Source organism: Nothoprocta perdicaria, unplaced genomic scaffold (assembly GCF_003342845.1).
Source record: "Nothoprocta perdicaria isolate Ctin4 unplaced genomic scaffold, notPer1 scaffold_66, whole genome shotgun sequence".
Classification (NCBI taxonomy): Eukaryota; Metazoa; Chordata; class Aves; order Tinamiformes; family Tinamidae; genus Nothoprocta; species Nothoprocta perdicaria.
The window spans coordinates 2,855,542-2,878,177 of record NW_020455932.1 but is presented as its reverse complement, the minus strand read 5'-3'; the positions used below and the strand labels follow the sequence as shown (position 1 = coordinate 2,878,177).

At 46.3% G+C, this 22,636-nt stretch overlaps 1 protein-coding gene across 1 annotated transcript in view; it reads left to right on the top strand.

Annotated features, from left to right (window-relative positions):
- The window catches only part of TYW1 (tRNA-yW synthesizing protein 1 homolog), a 91,495-nt gene that overhangs the window by 7,913 nt on the left and 60,946 nt on the right, over nucleotides 1-22,636 (top strand). The window contains exons 8-10 of the mRNA XM_026050213.1: nucleotides 8,216-8,342; nucleotides 17,401-17,453; nucleotides 20,377-20,495. Coding sequence (XP_025905998.1) covers nucleotides 8,216-8,342; nucleotides 17,401-17,453; nucleotides 20,377-20,495 — 299 coding nt within the window. The remainder of the gene's footprint in view (nucleotides 1-8,215; nucleotides 8,343-17,400; nucleotides 17,454-20,376; nucleotides 20,496-22,636) is intronic.

Sequence of the window (22,636 nt, the reverse complement as noted above, 5' to 3'; positions counted from 1 at the left end):
TGTGTTGTGTTTTTCTTTGTCTATGTGTATTCAACACTCACATAATACTACAGCTCTGTAATCCTACCACCAAGGGTGGGTGGTTGGCATTCGTGCATGTGGACTGCAGCATCCGAGGTAGSGGGTTTGAAGAAAACTTGAGTATTTCAGGATTTATTCCAGGCACTCCTCTATATTCACTCCTCTGTACCCACAGTTTTTCCATTTAGTTTGTGCCTAGCAGTTTTGCAGCGTGGGTTATATGGGTTTCTGTTGCGTATTAACCCCTTGGSATCTGGAATGTACAGTAGTGGGATCTGCCTTGTGCAACACAGCGAACTTATTGAGATGCTTGAGGGCCTGGCTTTGATCTGCTCTGCAGGCCTGTGAGAAGTGCTGCTTAGCACAAACGTGCAGACACAGTCCTAAGTCCTCCTTGTCTTCCTTTTCAATGGGATGGCGGARCAAGCGATGCTGTGGAAGCAAGCCTGTCTAATGAATGTTTGCTCAGATCTCTGGGGGTAGAGAACTTAACTTAATCTTGCTGGTGAAGTTCAATCGGCTGTTATGTAACTTAATGGAAATCTAGACTGAATTTTGTTTTTGCAGCTTGGTGGGCCTGTACTGCAGCTTTGCTGTGTTCAGCAGAGCGTTGGGAAAGGGTGTGAGAAAGCTGCTGGGTTCTTGTGCTTGTTTGGGTCAGAAAGATGGCATCAAGAGTGTGGGGTGGATGCCAGACCATCTCTTCCTGGTGTAGTCCTAGATGTAACGGGTTTTCCTTTGGGGAGATCTGGAAGAGATGGGTTTTTAAAGAGCTGCTGGGAGTAAGGGAACCCAGTTTAAAATGATGGTGCCTTCTGCACACTGAACCTGAGGCTAGAATCCAGTCTGAAACAAAAGGGTTTCAAAGGAAAATTGTTCAGGTATGTAAGAACTGATATAGAGAAGTTCCGCGGTGTTTATCTCCTGTCATAATATCTGAATGGAAGAATTTACTTATTCATTACTTATTCTCGGCGTGAAACAACTGTTGGAACTTGCCATGAGAAATGGTTGCAGGGAACTTTGGCAGGCTTCCGGGACGGACTGCCCTCTGCCCAGGTCGCATCTGGTGTATCGTAAAGCAGATTGCCAGGCCTGCAGCCCAGCAACGTGTGAGCGCGGCCCTAAGGGGGCTGGGAGAGCGGGCTGTCCCCGGCCCCTCCGACACTGTGGGAGATGGGATTTGTTCTGGGTGGATTTAGTAACTGYGTGGGCTTTTCAGTTGTACAAATGCGAGGCACTTTGCCTGTCCTCCAAAGTTATTCTCCTGAAATGTGTTTATCAGATAAATGTGAAATCTAATGGGGATGTTTGTGGTCTGCAAGACTGCTATTAATCATAGGGACACCCTTTCTTAATGTGGATTATCTCCCACAGCTGGAAGATTGTGATAAACTAGAAGGACAGATCGATCTGGACTGATTCCTAGGGAATGAAATGGCTTTATTAACCTTCATATTTATAAACCACAGGCATGAATAATAATAATACCCATTTTTTGGATGAGTTGGGGAGTAATCAAATGGGCATATTTTCTTGACAGCTTGGAGATGAATGCTCATTTTCCAAAGTGAAGTTTAATGATGCTTGCAGTCACATTTGCAATGTAAATACATAAGGACGGCCCGTGTCTGAGGGAGAGGATGAGAGTGAGTTTACAGGTCTTGGTTTCTGCTTCTCCCTGTGACAGATAAGGAGATGGTGGTAGGTTGTTCAGTCACTTCTGAATAATTTAGAATGACTTCTTTTTTTGGGGAAGATGAGCCATTCATCACCGCGGGGACTGCAAATGACACTACTCAAATATTCAGTGGTCACTTGTGAGCTTACGACTACAGTGGCCATCAAACCTTGCTAGCATTTGCTGAAGAAACTTTCACTGAAGTTGGCTGGGGTTTTCCTTCCGAGTTTGAAGACTTACAGGTTTAAGATGAAGTTGAAAATAATGTGTGCAACTCGCTGCTACAAGCGGAAGCTTCAGCAATGTGCAAGAAATGTTGACTGTGGCTTAATCTAATTAATTACTCTGGGGTACTCTGTSAGATTTAAACAGCTTAAAAATGAAGTGCCAATATAGAGCTTTCCAAAAAGTTTCTCTCACCTGTAATAAGTGAAAAATTTCTAGAGGAATAAATGTGCTCTTATATTCAACAGCTCTGTCTCTGAGCCAGAGCAGCAGAGGTCAAAATCTAGCCCAGAATCCAGAGCAATTCTGCATCTGAAAGTAAGATTTAAGCTAGCACTGAAATCTGGCCTTGTTGCAGGAAAATTTCTCTCAGTGCTCTCTGCACTTCAGCTATTTAAGATGGATTAAAAGTGAGCAGCTCTGAAGCCTGCCTTTGCCATGTGAAAAAAGTGGGTGCCCAGTAAAAGAGATGATGTCTACGGCTTAGTCTGCGACACCCGGACCATCTGCTTGCCACATCTCCCAGGTCTTTGAGCAGCACTTCTCCAGGTGTTTGTTTCTTCCTATCTGTGTTTTAAGGTTCTTGCCAGCCAAATAACACAGCTGAATGGAAGTCCACAATTCTCTACCTAATTACCTGCTGCTGGTAATTAATRGGGGAAGTGGTCATAAGCAGCTGTCAACGCTGCAGGTATGCGTGTTGTCCTGTCGAGTCCTCTGTCCTGACAGCCTCCCTGGACTCAAACGTTGAGACTTGCTTTTGCTTCCCTGTTGTGAGGTGAGCCAGTTTGCTGCCTTTCCTTGTCCCTGCGTCAGAGCAGATATCCGACCTCGCTGCGGGGTGGAGGCCGGCTGTGGGATGGTGACTGCATCGTGCGAGTGGCTCCCCTGGCCAAGAGGGACAGGGAACAAGCAAAGATGATTAAGGGCCTGGAGCGTCTATCGTATGAGGAAAGATTAGGCAAGCTGGGCCTGTTTAGCCTGGAGAAGAGTGAGAGGGGATCTGATTAATATATATATATATATAAGCACCTGAGGGGAGAATAAAGGGAGAGGGGCCCAAACTGTTCTTGGTGGTGGCCGGTGACAGGACAAGGGGCAGTGGGGACAAGTGGAAACCCAGGCAGTTCCAGCTCCATGTGAGGAAGAACTTTTCTTGTGAGCGTGCCAGAGCCCTGGAACAGGCTGCCCAGGGAGGCTGTGGAGTCTCTGTCTCTGGAGATCATCAAAACCTGCTTGGATGTAACCAGGTGCCCTGTGCCCTGGGTGTCCCTGCTGGAGCAGGGGGTTGGACTGGGTGGTCTCTGGAGGTCCCTTCCAACCTCARCTGCTCTGGGATTCTGTATGGGGCTATGCACACCTGAGTTTCCCCTGCTGATCTCCAGTCGGCCTTAGCATCTGCTGCTGGTGAGCTTGAATGTAGTCTCCAGCCAAATGGCCCTCTTGAAGATGAACCCATGCAGTGGTTGTGGTGTCTCTTAGCTCTTAATGCRCTAATATTTCATAGATAAATGCTTGCCTATGTTAGGACACTTGTGAAGACCAAGTGAAAGCTGCATCACTTCTCTTTGTAAAAGAGCTGGCAGGTTCTCTCACTTGTACCTTGAGTTGTGTCAGTGCACCCCTGTGCTCCTCTGGAAGGCATTTGGGGCTTCTAATATAAAATATACTCTGAAGTCCAGTCAGAATTCACTGCTTACAAGGGCTTCCTTCCCATAACAAGTGTTTATTACYAGGAAATGCACCTGTAAGTGATATTAGCTTGCTTAAGTGGCTGGAGGCTGCTTCTAACATCCGAAATGATTATAGAATAAAAATTCACCACCCTTACCCTTTAATGTGTGTATGGTGTTTTGACTGCTTGGAAAGATTGGTGTTGAGGTGAAACGCCCCTTGAATCCTAAGCTGTAAGGAAAACGAGGGAGCAGAGCTGAGAAGTCRCTCACAGAAGCACGTGAGAAGGTCCACAGGCTGTTGTAGGAAGGATGCGCGATGCCGGCAGTGTGTGCAGCAGCAGGRCAGGCTGTGGCGGGAGCTTTTACCCACCTTAAGCTGGGCATTTCAGGACACCCTTGTCGAATCGTGTTTCCTAGGTTTTGGTTGTGATTAGGGTAGCACTGAGGAAAGTAATAAAAATGCAAATGTGGTGCAGTTGGGAATAGTCATTTGTGGGTGGAAGCAGACAAACACCTTCGATTTTGATTCTTTTGTTTCCTATGAAACAATCTGTCTCCTTTACAAGTGTGGCCAAGGAAGCCCCCACATGGCACCAACGGCAACAGAGCAGGGAAGCAGCACGTGTGAGAAGCACTCGGAGTTGTGGTTTAGCTGCACCCTTACCAAACCCGGCCTGCAGCAGGGCAGTGACCCGCTGCTGCAGCGAGGGTTCTCCTTGAGCCTATTCTAGCCCTGCAGCTAGTCTTGTTATTATTAATAGTATTTTAGAAATGCAATGTGGGAATCTTGCCCTTAAGGATAGTGGTTGCTGTCGAGCTGCGGAGGAAATGGGCCCTGCTGGTGGGATCCTTCATGCTTTGGGCTTCCAGGATGTGCAGGACCTCTTGCATTCGGTTGGGTAGCAGCATAAGCTGCTGCCACTACGTGTCTGCCCACATTTGGGGTTTACAGTGAGCTCTTAGCACTGCTCTGCATGTCAAAAATCTCAGCAGAAATTTTCCTAAACAAAAGGGAACACGGATTTTCCTCTGCAGAATCTGATCCTGTGGATCTGTTGGAACAGCACCTTCTAACATCTGCGTCAGGAAACTCTGCGGGACCCGGGGATGTGAAAAGGCAGATGTAGGTGGAGGCTTCTTTACTGAAAATTCACAAAGGCTGCTATTTATTCCAGGAGAAAATGTCTCTAGCCAGTTCTTTTGTTTGCATCAGGTGGAACTTGTCAGGGTGCTCTCAGTTTTTAACCATAGCCCTTGAAAATAGATGTTCTTCTTTCTGTCTCTTCATCAAGCCACCTGCTCTTTCAGTCTCTTGCAGGTAAAGGACAGCAGAGTTCCCTTCTCTTTTTCTTGTCCGCTTCTTTGTTTCAGTTCAGCTTTTTTCTTTAAGTTCAAACTCTGCTCAAGTGGATGGTGATGTTTGGGGTGGATACGTGGTCTATGATTACGTACCTATTTTTAATAAGCTTTTCTTACCATTAGGTGGTTTGCTGGTTCACCATTCACTCAGTTTGTGAAGCCATTAAGCTCCTGTGCTCACCTGCAAATACTCCAAGCTGCTTTTCGTTGATAACTGACAGTGACTGGGGGTATTCCACATCGCTGCGAGATTGATGGGTTGTTTAGTCCATGAATTGAGAAAATTGCTACTCAGTTTCCATGTACAAGTGTTTGGTTGTGGGACAAGTGCTGTGAACTTAATACAGCCGCTYTCTTGGGGAACTTTTACTAATATTCTTTTTTTTTCTCTCTTCTCTTTCCTGCTAGGAATCACTTTCTGACAACCTTTTCCCTTAGTTCTGGTTGTATTGCTCCTGGCTCCAGGTCCTGACGTTATTACTGGTGTCGTTAGTGTTTTGCACCATATCGTTCATTAAAAGACGCCAGAATCCTTGGATGGATGAGGCTGTAAATGATGACAGTTCTTGGGTTCCCTGATGTTTGTCTGCTGGGAGGTTGAGCGGTRGAGATGTTCAGTCTGAACTGTCTGTTTGGGATACTGAGGGTATCATTTTTTTCCTTCTAAGMGTAAAATCTACTCGGGGAACACATTTTCTTTAGCTGTAGCACATCAATAAATTGAGCTATGAGGCTCTACTAAAATTCGGATGAATTCCTAGGTTTCCCTGTGTGCAGGCCCTCTCCATCCACAAGCAGGGAGTAGAGGGCAGCTCTTCAGGTTTTTGGCAGCCAAGTACTTCAAGGGCATGAAAAGATGACTGTTGTCACCACTTGCTTGATTTGCTGGGCAAAGATAGAAACTTGCCTCGGATTTATTACCGGGCACTCTGCTAAATCACCAGGACTTGAAGTCTGCATTGTGCAAAGTTAACTTTGTGTTCTCTTTCCCGAAATCCTAAATAATAGGTATGAAAGGTTTATTAAGCACATAAGTAAAACCCATAGGGCCGTGAATTTCATTTCCAAGAAGCAATGTCTGAAGCCCATCGCTTGCCAAATAGGAGGAGGCAGGTACCGCGGTTCAGAGAAAAACAACTGATTAGATTGTTGACAGGCTTTCACATCGCGGGGGAGGAGGGAAGGAAAATACCATCTCTGTAAGGAAAAATGGTTATTGAAATGAATGTTCTTCTGCCTGCCAGTAATAAGATTTTATTTATTGGTGCTTTTTGTACCTTTGGGTTTGTTTCCTCACGTACTGCAGCAACAGACGCAATATGCGGGTGCAAATGCAAAGAACCTTTAATTYGGAAGGACTTTTCTCGCACCTGAAGATGGGAACTTGTATTTGTGTTTACGTGAGTCACTGCTTTCCTTTGTTATGACGTGTTCATTGCACACGTTGTGTCCTTCCAGGAGGATTAACCTGGTGTGAGGCTGCGGAGTCTGTGGGCCAGGAAGTGTCTGCTTAACGTGGAGTGTTTTACTTTGGGTAGCCTAAAGTATCTACTTCTGGGTTACATAGTTTTTCAGGAGAAGGAAGTTTAATATTTAATCTTTGGAAGAGTGTTTTTTCCCATATTTATATTACTTAAAATCCTCACATATTAATTTTACTGTTTAAGCATCTCATACATAGATGTTTAGATCTCATAGAGCTCATATCCATACATAAGTACTCCAAAAATCTGGCTTTTCAGAGAAGTTTGCGTTGTAGAAGCCAATGAACTCTTGTGCTTCTATCCAAAAACTGGTTTGGAGCAAACAGTGAGTGAAAGGATGTGGAAAGTGGAGCCCAGCTTTCTTCAGTGAGGTCCAGATTGTTACCGGTCACACAGTCTCTGAGACTGCAGATAAAGTATTGTTCAAAAGAGGTAGGAAAGTTGGACCCTGTCCTTRAATGTCTTTATTTTCCTCTTGCATTCTCAGGTGCCATGATGAATTGTATGTTTTCCTTGAATCTCTGTGAGTCCCTGCAGTTTTTGCTTCTGAGTCACCTTTAATAGTTTTCAGATCTCTTGCTCACGTTCAAAGGAATCCGTGTGTGTGTTCAGGAGTGACTAATTATTTTCTCTGTGAAGAACACAAACCTTGGCAAGTGAGAAGCACTGGTTTCATTAGTGATGCTAACAGTTGGTGGGATAGACTCAAACTGGAAGTGTTTATCTGAACTTCTTGATGTCTCTGGCAGAAGAGAGACTTGGATGTGAAATTGGCTCAGGTTTTTTTTTGAGCTCAAAATGTTCTCTGGTCTTTGTTTATCCATAACTTCTCTAATATTGCAAAAAAAAAAGCCATAAAGAAATGACAGATTATGAGTTCCATGAAAAATCAAAGTAATTACTTATACTTTCATGCTTCTTTGTGCAGACATGAAACAATAAATGCTCATAAAACTCTCTGAGGTGACACTTATGCAGTGGAGGATTCACAATTTTCCATGTGCTGGGGTTTGTTTCTCCTTTAAACTTTATGCTAATGTATGGTTCTCCTGTATGTGGCTGTGGTTTGAACCCAAAGCACTTCACTGTGGTTGTAAAGGCTGCATCTGCTGGAAGGCCAGCTTATGTGGGCTGCTATAGGCTACRTGTGTTTAGAGTCAGTTGAGGGAACAGCTTTTTCTTGCGTGGCATTTGGTGGGGTTTTAATTCTGATGGTACTTTGGATTGGCCTCTTAGGGGAGTTGTGAAGAACATCCTTTCTAATCTGCACACTTCTTGCATGTTTTAATTGAGTGATGTGGCTTTCTTCTTGAAGGTGTTTGCCCAACAGCAAATGTCTGCCCAAGTGTTTGGAACAATCGCTCTTTTTCCACTCAAGAAGTGATCGCATTTTGGGTGCGAGAAAGTTTGTTCCCTTCAGGCTGGGCTCTGTGCAGAGATGATTTCGCTATGGAGACATGGAGTATTTGGATTTACAGCTTGGTGTCCTCTTGGCCTTCAGAAGAGTTGCAGACCCTTGCTGCTTAATACGGGTTTCTAGGACATTTTATCACGTTACTGCTGAGAAGTCTATTGTGTGACAGTGTTGTGAAAGGCGAGGCAAAAAGGTATCATAGGGTGCTGTGAGACAGGGCCGTGGTAGGAAGAGGGGTAAGATGCAGAGCTGCACAAACGTGGAGGTCCTGTTTGGCAGCGCTGTCGGAAGCGGGTGAAGTGTTTTGGACATGATGCTCGAACCTAACTGCTTGTAACTCACTGTCTTTCAACAGAGGGAGCGTGAGCTTGGGGAAGGAGGTGGCGGAGCGAGCCGGCCTCAGGAGAGCGCTGCAAGGAAGGAGGAGGGGGAGAGGAGAGAGATGATCACCGCAGCTCTGAGGGACGCGCTCACCAAACAAGGTGAGGTTCTGCAGCAGCCAGGCTCTGCACCGAGCTGTGCAGAGGTCTTGGTGGTTGCTTTTTGRCGAATGGGTGAAAGGTGAGTTTCTCTCTTAAAGAAAGATACCCCTCTGGACTGTCTGCTGTGGTAGTTTTGGTTGGAAGTAGGACAGAAGAAAGAAGGGACCCTCTCCGTCTGGTTTGTAACAAGGAAGACTCTAAGATAGRGTACAGTAAAGAAGCATGCACTTGTCTGGGTTCACAGGGTTTGCTTCTGCTAAATCAGCTGGGGCAGAGGATAGTACCATGTGTGTTTAGCTCCCAGAATGGAGGTTCCTTAAAGGATATTTGAAGACCAACTTTGCCCCCAACTTTGCATTTTAATTCCCTTTTTGTTTTGGTTTCAAACTGATTTCATCCTGAAACTTTTACTTTCAGAAAGAAGTCATTCAAATTAATGTTAATGATCCAGTAGAGGAAAACGGGTCATTAGCTCTCCATGAGCTACAGAGAGCAGAATTAATGAACATAATGCTCTTAAAAAGAAAAGAAACCTCTCCTCAACCCCAAGATATCTGTAAGCAAGTGTGACAAGAGATAGACTGAAGCCCTGCCGTTCAAAGGCTTCAGTCCTGAGTGCCAAAGCCAGGAGAAGGGCTGTGCGAGCTCCTGTGCTGCTGTCACTGTGGTTAGAGACTGATGGGAGTTAGGCTCATTTCCCTTCTCCCTTAGGATGGGGGAGTGCTCAGTTTTGGCAGCCACATCGATAGTCTCTCTCCTGATGCTTCCGAAAAGGCCCTTTTTGCTGACTGCCATAGAGCCACCTCACSGCAGAGCCGGGCTCTGGAATTCTGCCCGCGCTTCGTGCAAGTCCCGCAGCTGGGGCATCCCGCCGCTGCGCTCCCCGGGGTCGCGGCTGCTCGTTGGCCCGAGGCCCTGGGGGCGGCCTCTGCTCTGCTCAGCCCTTCATGCTGAGGACATGTCTGGGGTTTTTTTCTTTTCTTGGTTTTGTTTGTCTTTTTGTTTTGTTTGGTTTGCTGACTTTAGTACAGCTATAATACATTTGTGGTCTGCATAAAAGAATCTCTGAAGTAAGGCTTAGTGAAAAATCACAGTGACGCTGCTGCTTTTCATGTCCATGGCTCTACCAGTGCAGGCTGGAAACGGTGAGGTTGTCAGGTGGCTGGTTCAATATATCTTTTTGTGGTTATTTTTACTACTGTTTGACGCAAAAGTTTAATCTTCCTGCTGCCCAYGAGGATGTTTGGAGGTGAATGTGGCTCTCGGGGTGGAGGGCATGGGTGGCCAGAGGCAGGGCTGTCTGCACTGAGGAGGAGAACATGCTGAGAGATTAGAGTGCTCACTGACCCTGTGGTAGGGTGGCCCATGTCCTCCAGAGGTGCTGGCTTTTGCTTTGGGATACAGGAATATTGGAAGGCTTCCCTGCTGTAAGTTGTTGGCACTAAGGCAGGTTTCCCACTGAAATCTGATTTCCTTGTGATGCTCCAGGGATGAGAATTCATTAGTCAGTGATAAAACTCGCATTCTGTAGGCACCTCACTCGTTGTGACACTGTGGCGCCAAAATTGGATCGACAGGATGGGTTCAAAGTATGTAACTGTGCAGCTTCAAAGGCTCCAGTGTCTGCCTGTAGCTTTTCAGCTACAAATGGCTCTTAATGATGTGACCTGGCCCTCCCTTCTGGTATTTACATCATCATTTARTACTTGCTCTGCAGTGAAGAACGAGGATCCCTCTGTCTTCTCACATGTCAGGCAGCACTTCTTCTGGAGGTACCACAACAAAACAGGCTTATATGGCTGTAAAAGTAAAACAACTTCTTTCCCTTGACACCGTGCTAAAGGAAAAGAGCAAGTGCAATAAATCAAGGTTCAAAAAATCATAGGATTTATTTAGCAAAAATAGTTGTTTTGGCTGTAGGTTCAGTGACTTTTCAAGACCACCCCCTCGGGCGTAATTAGCCCAAGAGAAAGGAAAATGCAGTGCTAATAAATRGGAAGAAAGTTCTTCCTTTGTGGCTGCACAGCAGAAACTTGCCTTTGAGCAGCATGTCTCCAAATTGTTGGAGCGTTGTCCGTTTATCTTCAGGCAGATTTATTTTGCTGCTTGTAGGTAAAGTGAGTCTTGCTTAAGGAAGGGTTTTCTTCTAGCGCTGCCATAACGTTCTGGGTAGATGTAACCTTCACTATTGGATTTCTTAGGTTCAAGGCCTTTTGTTGTCTGCTTGCAAATGCTTTTATTAAAGGTGCCCTGTAATGATGGCTGCTTTTTGAAAGTTGGAGCCAATCTTGTACTGGGAAACGCTGACTCCCTCTCTGTCAGTGCCTGGTCTTGCATAAAATACAAATACAGCATGAGCTATTGAGYGTGCCTCCAAGTAACAGACAGAGCTCAAGAGCAAGGCTGACAATTGAAGTATTTGGCCGTGCGTGTTATACTGGCAGTGATACCATTTTGCTTTGTTTCTGCTTTAGTAGATTGTATCCGTTTAGGTAGACGACACGAAATAAGCTGAAAATAGAAGCAGGCCTTTGCTCTTGGGGTGGCGGTGAGCAGCGGTGCCCCGATGGGCTGAGCGGCTTTCTGCCCTTGGCCGTGGGTTGTCAGAGCAGTCCCTGSAGGGCTGAAGGGCTCCGTGCGCAGTCTAGGGACAAGGAAGTTTGGGGTCTGCTTTTGGAGGACTGCTCGTTGTTGTCAGGCCCTTCACTATGTTTCARGCAACTCCTTTGAAATCCTCCCTCTAGCTTGGTAGGGAGCCCTAAATTGCCGTCCTAATAGGAACAGTGACTGCACAAAGCCCTTTGTGCATCACCGGGCTGCCTTCCCTGTCCTCCTTCAACAGCGTTTATTTTCCTGGTGCAAAAAAAACCTGATTACCTTCTACATTGTCCTGCTGTTCCTATAAAGTAAGTACATCAGTAATGCGGGACCTCTGCTCCGTTCTGGTGGTTCATCACTAACGGAATTTACTCACATTTTCACCCACCAGATGTTTGCTAGTGCTGCCAGCCTCCACCATCCCTGCCGAGTTTCAGGTGGGCCTTCAGCTTCTTTGCTTTGCTTCCCTTTAGTAGTTTCTATTCTTGCCTTACTTTTCTACTGTATGCAGTAGTGCTTCCTGTAATTTTATGGTATGTAACATAACGGACCTGGATTAATGTTATTTTGTGACTGAGCCACCTAACATGCAGCAAACTATTCTGTTGAGCATGTGCTACATATATCAGGATGTATTTGCTGGCTCTTCTTGGTCCACGTTTTCTCATACCCGTTCTAAGCTCTTCTGCTAGCTCCAGCTTGGTGCTGAGCTTTTGAAATGTCCTGACTTTGGAAATAAGATGAACTACAAAAGGATATTCCCTGGAGATCTGTGCTGCTGGATGTGCACCCATCTGGACAAGTGTTCCTGCGCGTCCCTGGATGTGGCACCCGTGGGCTCCAGGTGGCACTAGCAGCCTGCGGCTGGTTCCAGGCTGAGTGACGGCGGCCTCTGAAACTGCCTCCCAGCGAGGCCAGAATCCAAATGCTAGTCATGGAAAGGTTAAAAATTAGCTGGCAAAGGACCCAGTTCTTCACACTTGGAGACCTGTAAGCAAAATGAATGAATGAATGAATACGGCGGCCTCTGAAACTGCCTCCCAGCGAGGCCAGAATCCAAATGCTAGTCATGGAAAGGTTAAAAATTAGCTGGCAAAGGACCCAGTTCTTCACACTTGGAGACCTGTAAGCAAAATGAATGAATGAATGAATGAATGCGGTGACTGAAACTAGGCAAAGTTAAGTCTGCTGATTTTTTTTCATAAAGTTCCTTATGAACGGCCTGTGTAAATAAAGAACATATGAAGAAATAAAGAATATAAGATCAGTTTGAGCCAGCTCCTTCCATCACGTTCCAACAACTAGCTGTTGGGACTGTGTAATGCAAGGGAAAATGGACAGAGGACTCTCTCCTTTTTAAGGACTAAGGCTAGATCTTGGGATGGGCTGACCAAGGGTGTGTGAAGACTCTGAGCAACATCAAGAAGGAAACTGGAACTTTTCCCTGTCCCTTGTCCCTTAGGCAACTTAAACTCCATTTTCCGTGTCCTACTTGTTTTGATTTTCGGTATAGAGCACTGATATAACTTGAATGGGCTGCATTCATCCATGCTGTGGGGCTTCTAATTCCTTGTCTAGTTTTAGTTTTCTGGTCGCTTGTGGGCGCTGGCTCAAGCGCAGCAGTTTTGTTGGAGCCTTCAGAAYGATCCCCAAAGTGATGGCGCCCGATGATTGCTGTATCACCGAGCTGCACGTCCGCTCCTTTTAACCAGCACTCTTGTGAAATGGTAGGAAATTGGAAACTCTCTTCCTGTAAACATTCTCCTGGTGTGAAGTTCTTCTTTTTGAACCGAGTTTCAGYTTTAACCAATAATCATTGCTTTAAACGAGAAGGCTTTTTTAAGCAGACTGCCTCAGAACYGTGCTGATTTGTCAGCTCTATATTACTTTTCCCAGAAGAAAGCTTTCTGAAAGTCATTTGAGTTCTYAAGTCTAATATGACATCAGATTTTCTTTGCCAAGGTTATTGTGATTGCCTTCTACCAGAGAAGGAGAGTGAATTCTTTTTCTGACACCGTTGGAGTTTTTCAACCACCGATCCACTTMATTCTTCCAGAATTAAACCTTTGTGTTTTGTTTTGCAGTAACTTGCTTCAACAGAGGACACGATGGTGTTGAGCTTTGTGCTGGGAGGTGCGCTTGGGTTTTCTTCCAGATTTTTGCCACATCAGAATAGTCAAAACTGGAAAATTAAGTAGCATTACAGAGTTATGTCATAGGGCTGTCTATTAAAGATGGAGGTTTTTAACTGTGCAAGTTTGCACAGTTGATGCTGCGTCTAATATGGATGGAGTTATATAAATATATTCCTTGGCTATGTGTGCTTGCTTTCTGACTTAGAATAAGCTAACAATTGCTCATCAGTGTAAATYCATCATACTTTATGGCTTGGAAAAAGCTGCTACTTATGTGAAGTTGGTAAAAAATGAACAATGTAGCAAAAATAACCAGAAGATGAAGATATGCTACAATTTAGCGTGGATGCAGCACTGTCCTGTCCCATTCCCAGGGGCTCAGAGCTCAGCAGGCTCCCTCCATGATTTCCTTGGATTTGAGAGAGCATTTTTGAGCTATTCTCTGCATGGTGGAGCTGCGAAGCTGCAAGGTGGTGCAGGGGGTCTCTTGCAGTGGCTGTGCTCCGAACCCCAGCTGAGTCGTTGCTGCAGGCGGTTGCCGTGTTCGTGGGCTTGGTGCTGCTGGTCCCGCTTGCTTCCAAAAACTTCTCTGGGAACTTRATTTATGCCTCTGTAATAGTGAGTTATGACCCTAAATTTTAGTGAAATCAGGAAATCAGGCAGGTTTCGAGGTTATTCAAAATTCATGATCTAGTGCAAATCAACTAGCACAGATTTCTGTTCATGTGCTGTTTCTTGTGTTCATGTGCTGTTAGTAAGGCATKGAGTTGATTATGATCCTGCTTGTAATTTAGGGAATGCTTTGAGTGCTGGGCTATGGAAGAGAAAACTMCTGGGACCTTAAGGTTTATGGGCTCTGTGGACAGAGTATGATCTAGATAGCACCCTGTTTGGAAGCTATTATATCCAAATATTCGCTTACGCTTATTGCTTACAAGTAATACCTTTTAGCAAGAGCAGAGAAGCAGTTTGTGTCCATAGTGAGCCTTGGCACAATGTAAATGCAGACCAAATAAAACTACCTATTTATTTACATATGCATATATAATTTTTTCCACTGTTTGTAAGAAAGCTTTGCCAGGGTTGTTGTGATATGTCAAAGCTGCTGGAAGAGATTTGTTGTTCTTRGGAATCTGAGATGCAGAATAAGAACGGAGAAGCTTCTCAGATTGGGTCTCTGACACATTTGCGCTTACATTTGGTTCTCRGTCCTCCTTGTTTCTGGCGTAACCCTTGGTAGTTTCTTCTTGAAGCCCGAGTTGGTGTGCTGCCTGTGTTGCTAGCCAGCTGTTAGAGAACGTGAGAAGAAACCATTTTTTTAGGTGTGGGGGGATGTTACTTAGCTCAGATGTGTGGAGGGCACCAGGACTGGGACGTTGGTACATGCAAAGCTTTATCTGATGTTACCTGGTTCGGATTTGGTTTCTGAAGAGCACGGCAAGGCCTGGGGTCCCTGGTGTGGCTTGCAGGGGTGGCCGTGCCCTCTGCACGAGGTGGAGGAGAGCAGAGCTCAGCACTGGGGGTTGAGAAGTCCTGCCACTGTGTGCTGTTTCCTCCACTAACTGGAGCTTCTGGCAGCAGCAAGCGAGATGATTGAGCTCCCTCTCATTTCTAAAGGGGCTGAAATCTGCAAGTCTCTGTTTGGGGGTTGAACGTGTACGTTTTTGTTGGCCTTTGTGGGAAGCTGTGGGCGCTCACGTGGTGCAAGTTGGTCCAGCTGCAAGAGAAAATGCTGCAGCTTTGAGCTGCAGAGTTTGGCACCTTGCTTGGTTTAACTGGCTCCTTTCTTCTCTTAAATGACTCAGTAAGGGATTTGGGCAAGTGTCTTCTATTTTTGATTTAATTTTAAGCTAATGGCCCKTTTCAAGCAGCCATATCAGCTCTAGCCAGTGATCTGGGAGAGAATAATCTTGCATGAACACTGCTGCTGGACCTGAGAAGTGCACAAATATGGTAGGGCTGAGCTGCTTGACAGCAGCAGGCAGTTTGATTTGAAGAACTGCATGAGAGGGAGGAGGAAGGTACCATCCACAGCGCCATGCAGACATGAGTTCCACTAGCCCGGGAAGGTCCCATTTGGAGCTAGGCTGGACAACCCATCTGCAAAGAGGCAGGATGGGTCTCAGGTAGGTTGAAGAGATGTGATACAGATACAAGGAGGTAGAGCACTTGGCTGCACCTCTGACCAGCGTCAGAGTTGGAATTCACTATGGCATGGGCTTTTCTGGGTCCCATCCTCTCCTCTAGAAGTGTCTCCAGGATCATGTGTGGCTCTAGAGAATATCAGTTCCACACTTTAAGTGTTGGTTGCATTTATACTTAGTGCTGCTGTGTTTCTCCAGGAGAAACCTGGATGTTCTGCTGTGTAAAATGCTAAGACGTTCTGGCTTGCAGCAGGTTTTTATTCCTTACCAGTTTTTGCTTAGCCCTAAGTGTGTCTAGGGGGTTTTAAGTGCTGCACATTTGGGGAAGGGTGAAATATCCAGTCCCACGGAGCTGCAGGGAGGAAGGGCACAGAACAGCCCACCCTGAACTTGCTGAAGCTTCGTTCAATGGGGCAGTCAGTCTGCTTGCCATCTAAAGGAGGTTCCCTGCTGCTCTTTCCTGCCAGGCACCCTGCGTGTGCTGGCACAAGCCTCCGTGCAGCCTCCTGGGAAGGAGACCGAGCAGCAGAGGAGACCGAGCAGCTCGCTTGGGTTCAGGTGCCAGAGGTCCAGTGTGATTCCTTGCTATCCGTGTGCATCTTCACACCATTTAGTTCTTGGCTGGTGCAGCCGCTGTGGCACCTGCTGTGTCATCGGTCCCCGCTGGCTTGGAGCCCTTTGAGTGACGGGCGTTTGCTGGGGCAATGCCCTGGGGCCTGACCGTGCTGGACACGCAGCAGCAGATCTGCAGGACAGGGGAAATGTCCCCTTTGGTGGGGACAGAGCAGGGCCAGCTGCCCTCGCTGAGCCTCGAGGTGGTGCAAGTTGGGGGAAGGAGATGGGCTTCAAACTTTCCCTTGGCAGTGGTGACATCAGCGCAGAGGTGCTTGCTGAAGTGGTTTGGGGACATCTAGGACACGGATATGTAAATTCTGTTGCGTGCTGCCTGAATGATGCCAKGAGGCTTCCCAAATCCCTCTTAATGCTGATTTTGAGGTGACTTCTTTTAATCTTTTATATATGGTTCTCTTAAGCAGATTTTTTTCAAAGAGGGAAAATAACCTAACTCATGCAGTTTGGGTAATAATAGGACTTAGTGCTTAGCAAACATTGTGGAATTAATCCTCTTGGACCAATAAATTTAAATTAGATTGTGTTAGTCGTGGCTGGAGAGTGGGGAGAGCCTCATCCTGGGCCTGGAGGAGCGGCCCCCTCGGAGGCTGTGGCTKTGCAGGAGCCACCCATGGAATTGGGGTCTAAACTGAGCCCTGCTCATCCTCCACCTTCGTGGCTGCACAGGGAATCGGATCTCCAGACTGGGACCTGCAGAGGAGGCTGCTGGAGTGTTTGCTCCAGGATGATGGTGTGAGGCCCGGGAGATGCTCCCCACCCCAAGTGCTACTCAGGGGTGGTTGAGCTGCATGCTGAGGTAGCCCTGGTGGGACCCTCGTTCTGTGCTTCTGCACTGGCTGTGGGCACAGACCCCATCCCCACGAGCATGGGCTGGGGCCAGCCCTGAAATTCAGTGCACTTGTCCTGCAGGACCTTATGGTGCCGCCCTGTGACAAGGACAAGTTACGTGGCCAAGCCCGGTGATTCATAAACAGATCACCTGGGAAGAGCCACCAATTCCAAACGGCAAAGTCCCTTCGGTGGCAGTGGCCTGTGCTGCAGACCTAAATGGAGAAAGTTTCAGAATATTTCAGAATATTTCAGAATATTTAAGGTTGGAAGGGACCTCTACAGATCATCTAGTCCAACCTTCCTGCTCAAGCAGGCACACCTACAGCATGTGGCACAGGGTGGCATSCAGGTGGGTTTTGAAGACCTCCAGAGTAGGAGACTCCACAACCTCCCTGGGCAGCCTGTTCCACTGCTCTGTCACCCTAACAGTAAAGAAGTTGCTCCTCACCTGGAGACGGAACTTCCTGTGCTTCAGCTTGTGGCCATTACCCCTCGTCCTATCGCTGGCCACCAGTGAGAACAGCCTGTCCCCTTCCTCCCTGCATTCTCCCTTCCTGAACTTAAAGTTGGGCATTAACATCCCGGTGGTACTGCCGAGTTTGTGCCCACGTCCCTGTGTGGAGCAGGGATGAGCAGCACTGGGGTGACGGGGCTCAGTAGATGTGTGCTGTGACCCTAGTTTTGCAGGTTAAAAGCAACTCTCCTCTTCCTTTTCAGGTTACAAACTGATTGGTAGCCACTCCGGGGTGAAGCTCTGCCGATGGACAAAGGTATTATTATTTATTTATTTATTTRGTCCACACTTTTCCTGTTATTAACTAGAGACTTAGGTGCTACAGCCTCCAGGTAAAAAAGCTATTATGTGCATTAAAATGCACTTTGCTTCCCTGCTGTCACTTTGCATTTCAGTCTCGTAAAAGCCTGATGCTGAGTGAGAATGTGACTGTGGCAAATAATCGGGAGTATCATCTTCTGTATGTTCTTGTTTCCTGTTATCCTGCTGCCTGTGAAACTCTCCTGCCCCCTGAAATAGATGGGGTGAGAAGAGCCCTGAAGAGCAGAGGGAGAAGCTGAGGGCGCCCGTGCGAGGTCTCCAGAAACGAGGATAACGGTCTTGTCGCTGCATCCAGACACACACACGGGGGCATTTAGGYGTTTATTTTCTTTTCTTTTCCTGTGACTAATGTAGCTGACTTGCAACAGTCACTGCTCCTCCATGGATTTTTGGCATTTGTCAAAGATTTAGACAGTAAGGTCACTGTCACTTTGCCAGTGCTTGAAACTCTTAAAAATGCTCTTTGTAGGAGTGTGTGTATATATACATGTGCACAGGTGTATACACATTATAGACGTGTATATATGGGCATTTACATGCACAGATGCACACACTGTGTGTGTATTTGGATAGCTTGAAGGATGGCTGTGTACTCATCTGGCAAGTCCTCGTGTACAATCTGGAGACTTGGTAAACCAGCAGCTTTCAAGGAGTTTGTCTGCAGACGTGAAGCTTCAGCTCTTTCGATACGTTTCTTGTTTTAACTGCTTTTGCAGGACCCTGAGAAGCAGCTCACAGATCCCCCCTGCTCTGCACCTCTGGCCTGTAATGCAGCCTATTTGTAGAGTAGCCTTTATTTAACATGCTGAATTCTTCAGTACTAGAAGGACAATAAGCTCTGAATCTGCATCTTTCTAACATGCCGCGCACCTCTAAATTGTTGTGCGGTGCCAGTGATCAGCATCTCRGCTTCACGGTCAACTACATCTTCAAAAAACACTCCTTGAATGGCAAGTACCAGGCAGGGTGGCAGCAGCTGCTGTTTTTTACTGAAATGCTTAGGATCAATGTACTACCTCATCATAGGACTTGCACTTTTGAACAATTTTAAGAGCCTCCTGTTGTACTGCCATGACTATTTGCAAATTCTCCTGATCCTACTGGTACTTCTGCTGTTTACTCTTACAGATATTTCTCTCTCCTACTATTTTTTAAGTCTGAGAAGGCCACAAGTTATTTAAAGGAAAACTTGTCAAACTCTGTCAACGCTGTGAATGCGAAGGCAAGCCAGAGAACCCATTTGTATTAAAGAGCCAGAATGTATTGCAGCGCTGTTAAGTCATTTCACAGAATAAATAGGAGCGCTGTGTGCTTAGATGGGCCCATACTATTTTTAGCACAAGCAGGAATTGAACATAAAGKGCTCTAATAAATTGGGTTGAAGTTGGTTACAGACGGTGGCTTTGACTCAGGCTCGCACCAGTATGCGAGGGTCTTAGCAAGGCTTGTTCCCCACTGCATCCGTGCAGAGCAGGAGTGGTGCAAAGCAAAGTGATGTAGTGATAGCTCGGGTTAAAACTGCTCTGTTTTGTCATATTCTGGAAAAATGCAAACTTAAAAATACTAGGAAAAGGATGCTTATTGGTGGGCTTTAGGAAATTCAACGTGTACTTGGCTTTCCTAGAATTTATGCATCTCCTAATGTTTACATCATTTGAGGCATGGGAGGAATAAACCTCATTTTCCACTTTGTTTCATCTTCCCATTGTATAATGGCGCTGCACCCGGTATTTGGGATTACCTGCACACTCCTCCTCCAGTGCTCAGGGCTGATTGCCTGGGGTCATCAGGGCTCTCCAGGTAGAGGAAGAAAGATTAAAAGTTACTCTGTTATATTTCCCATTCCCTCTTGAGAGTGGTAGAGGTTCTCTCTGTTGTTGTTATTTAACTGAGCTAATGAGAGACAGGCTCTGCTCCAAGCAACTTGCATGCTAAATAGAAGAGAAATTCCAGTGGGAAGGCTGCTGCAGTGCTGCTAGGGAAAGGGAGGAGTCTTGAAGCCCATGACTGGTGTGAATGAGAGTTTATAGGGTCAGGATATTTATTTAATTTAGTGTTAGTGGAAAGTCTATTAGACAAATGAAAAGAATTGAGTGTTAAGTAATGCAGCCTTTAAATTGATCTTTGTTATTCTCCTTACTGGGCTTTATACGCTGATGTTTCTTGCAGCTTGAGTGGCTTCATCTGCTTTTTGTTGTCTGATTCAGTTAAAAGCTCCAGGAAAACATGCTGTTATACGTACATAGTGTTACAGATGAAGAAAGAATGATGAAGTTAAAGGTTTTCTTCTAAAATAGTTGTAAATTTGACATCAGAAATCCTTCTGTAAGGACATACAATCAGGCTGTATACTGGTCTGCTTGCTGTGTATCCAGCTATATTTGTATAAAATATGAATATATATTAAAATATTTAAAGTGACTGTGCCCATCATGATGCTGACCAGCTGTGCACCATTGATTGGGCCTGCGATATCTGTCATAGGTGACTTTGAATGCAGAAGTTCAAACCAAACGTTGCAGTTGTGTCCAGGTAGCCCAACTGCAGTGGCCTCAGCGAGCCTTGGAGACGAGCCCTGGTTGTGTTTGGGACAATATCTGCAGCGTTGTGCCTCGTGGTGTTCCTCTGGCTCTGACAGTCACAATATTCCAGCCTGTTGGCTGCATTTGGGACCTTTCACAAGCAGCTTTGACCTTTCCGTGGGTGCCTTGCTACTCTCGTTGGTCCCCTTGAAGTTGGTTATTCTGAAGTTAGCTTTTATTGGTTTTTTTTYYTTTYYTTTTTTTCTCCATTCTTTTCACTCTATTTGGTTATAGTGTATTAACTTCCTTGCTGTTTGTGTCTCTCTTTGCCCTCAGTCGATGCTCCGAGGCCGAGGAGGCTGCTACAAACACACCTTCTATGGCATTGAGAGCCACCGCTGCATGGAGGCCACGCCGAGCCTGGCCTGCGCCAACAAATGCGTCTTTTGCTGGAGGTAAAATACTGCTGCCCGTTCCCGTTGGGAGAAACTGCCTGTCYGCATCCTGTAAGAGGCACGTTCAGCCTTGAGAAAGGGAGGAGGATCCTGGTGCTGAGCGTGCCGTGCACTGAAGGAAGGAAGGGGGCACTGCTTAACCCAGGCAGCTGCTCGTGTCCGTGACGCTGATCCTGGGCCTGGTTCTGCACTAGCAGCTAGGCTGGGCTTTGTGTTACTCTGCCCTCTGCTCTTATCCTCGCCGGGGACAGTGGAACTCGTGGGTCCCTTCTGCCYGGCAAAGGCAGGGAGGAAGGTGCTGCAAGGGAGCTGTGCTCCCTCTTCATGTCTCTGCCAATATGTTCCCCTTTTCCAGGGCTGCATCTTGTGCAAAGCCAAAGTGCAAAGTTCTTAAATGATTCTCCGTTTTAAACTTGAATCCCTTTTATTTAAATTCCCTCTCCCTCCTCATCTTCAATTTAGTTGCATTGAAAGTGGGCAAAAAGTGGTGACTTGGTAACTGCTGAAACAGTAGCTAATAGATGATTTTCCATTTCAGACAGTGAAGCGACCTCTTTCTAGACTTTGTTGTTAGTGCTTTGCAGGCAATCAGCTTTGGAGCTGAGCCTAAAGCAGCACTAGCTCCKCTTGCTTGCCGGCGGTTCCGAGGGCAGCTCCGCACCCGGCCGGGGAGCGCGGGATGCGCCCGGAGGGAGCAGGGATTGCTGCACCGAGGGGGAGGCTGCACAGGTTGTTCTTGGAGCCCTTTATCTCCACCTTGATAACGGGTTCAGAGCACAGGGGCTGCGCTTCCGTGGGTATTTGTGTCTGCCCCAGGGGACTGGCTGCCAGTGACCCTCATATTTCATCTCTAAGCCTGGCTGTCCAGCACTTATTATAAGACAATACTTACAATACTTACAATATTTTATTTTCATGCAAAACCACCCAGATTCCTCTCGTACTGCTTCCTGTCCTTCATTAAACAGTCTTCAAGTTTTAATAATGGAAATATTTCAAGGAAGTGTTTTAAGTGGCAACAGCACCRCAAAAGTACCTCTAAACTTCAAAGTGCATTCCAAAGTAATCTTGCATGTTAGTGTTAAGTGTAAGCATTAGATGCTGGTCATCCCGTTAAGTATCCCTTTGGGAACCTATTCCTAAATGTTAATTGGTGCTCTTGATAGGCTTTCATCCTGGCGTGGCGTGAAAGGACACAGCAGATAGCATGTTTAAYGTGCAGCTTTTCCCACTGGTCCTCAGAGCATGTGATAATGAGTTGTTGACTGGGATGAAAAACGTGCTGCAGATTTCTGGTGTCTTTGTGCGCATCAGCTAGCGATGGTGCAATCAATCCTACAGTGGTAATGGTGCTGCTATTGTCATAATATATTTATATTATGGCTATATATATATATATATAATATTGCCATGTGTGGTGTTGTCCCTCTGGACATAGAAAGTACATCATAAACACCAACTGGAGAGCAGCAACAGCACCAGAATGAAGTGTTTTGTCCCTAGGACTCCAGTGCGGGTGATTTAATGCTGTCCCCTTCAGAATGACCCAACGCCAGTACTTYTCAGCAGCAGGAGCCTGGGCCTCAGGCAGGGGACTGAGGTGGGGAAAGCAAACTAGGGTGTGTGTGAAAGGACAATAATTGGGATAAATTACCACATGTGGCACCTCTTATCTACCTCTGACTTGTAATTTACAGCTGTCGTTTTTCAGTTTTGCTCTGTTTTGAGAATTCTGCTTAATACTAACAAGTAGTGCTAGAAAAGTTACTTTATTAATGCTAACCTAGTATGCAAGGAAATGGCTTTCCAGAGGATCGTGGTGACAAAGACGCTCACTCGTCAGACACTTTCCTGGGAGAGTGAGGTCTGCTTGTTTAGGAATAGCAGCAGTTGTGCAGGAAATCAGGCCTTCCCTCCTGAGGAAGGCTCTTGGTCTCCATCCCTCCAACTGCTGTGGAGGTTTCAGTGTTTTCATGGGACTTCCTTACTTCTGACCTGATGATTCATTATCCGGAGCAGGCAGGTGGCAGATCCTGAGGGTGTTGGCACCTCTGTCTTTCGGAAGCTCTTTGGAATCCCCAAGGGATCACAGAAGGCAATGCAGAAAGGGTCGTCGTCGATGTCCTCGCCCTCGCGGGTGG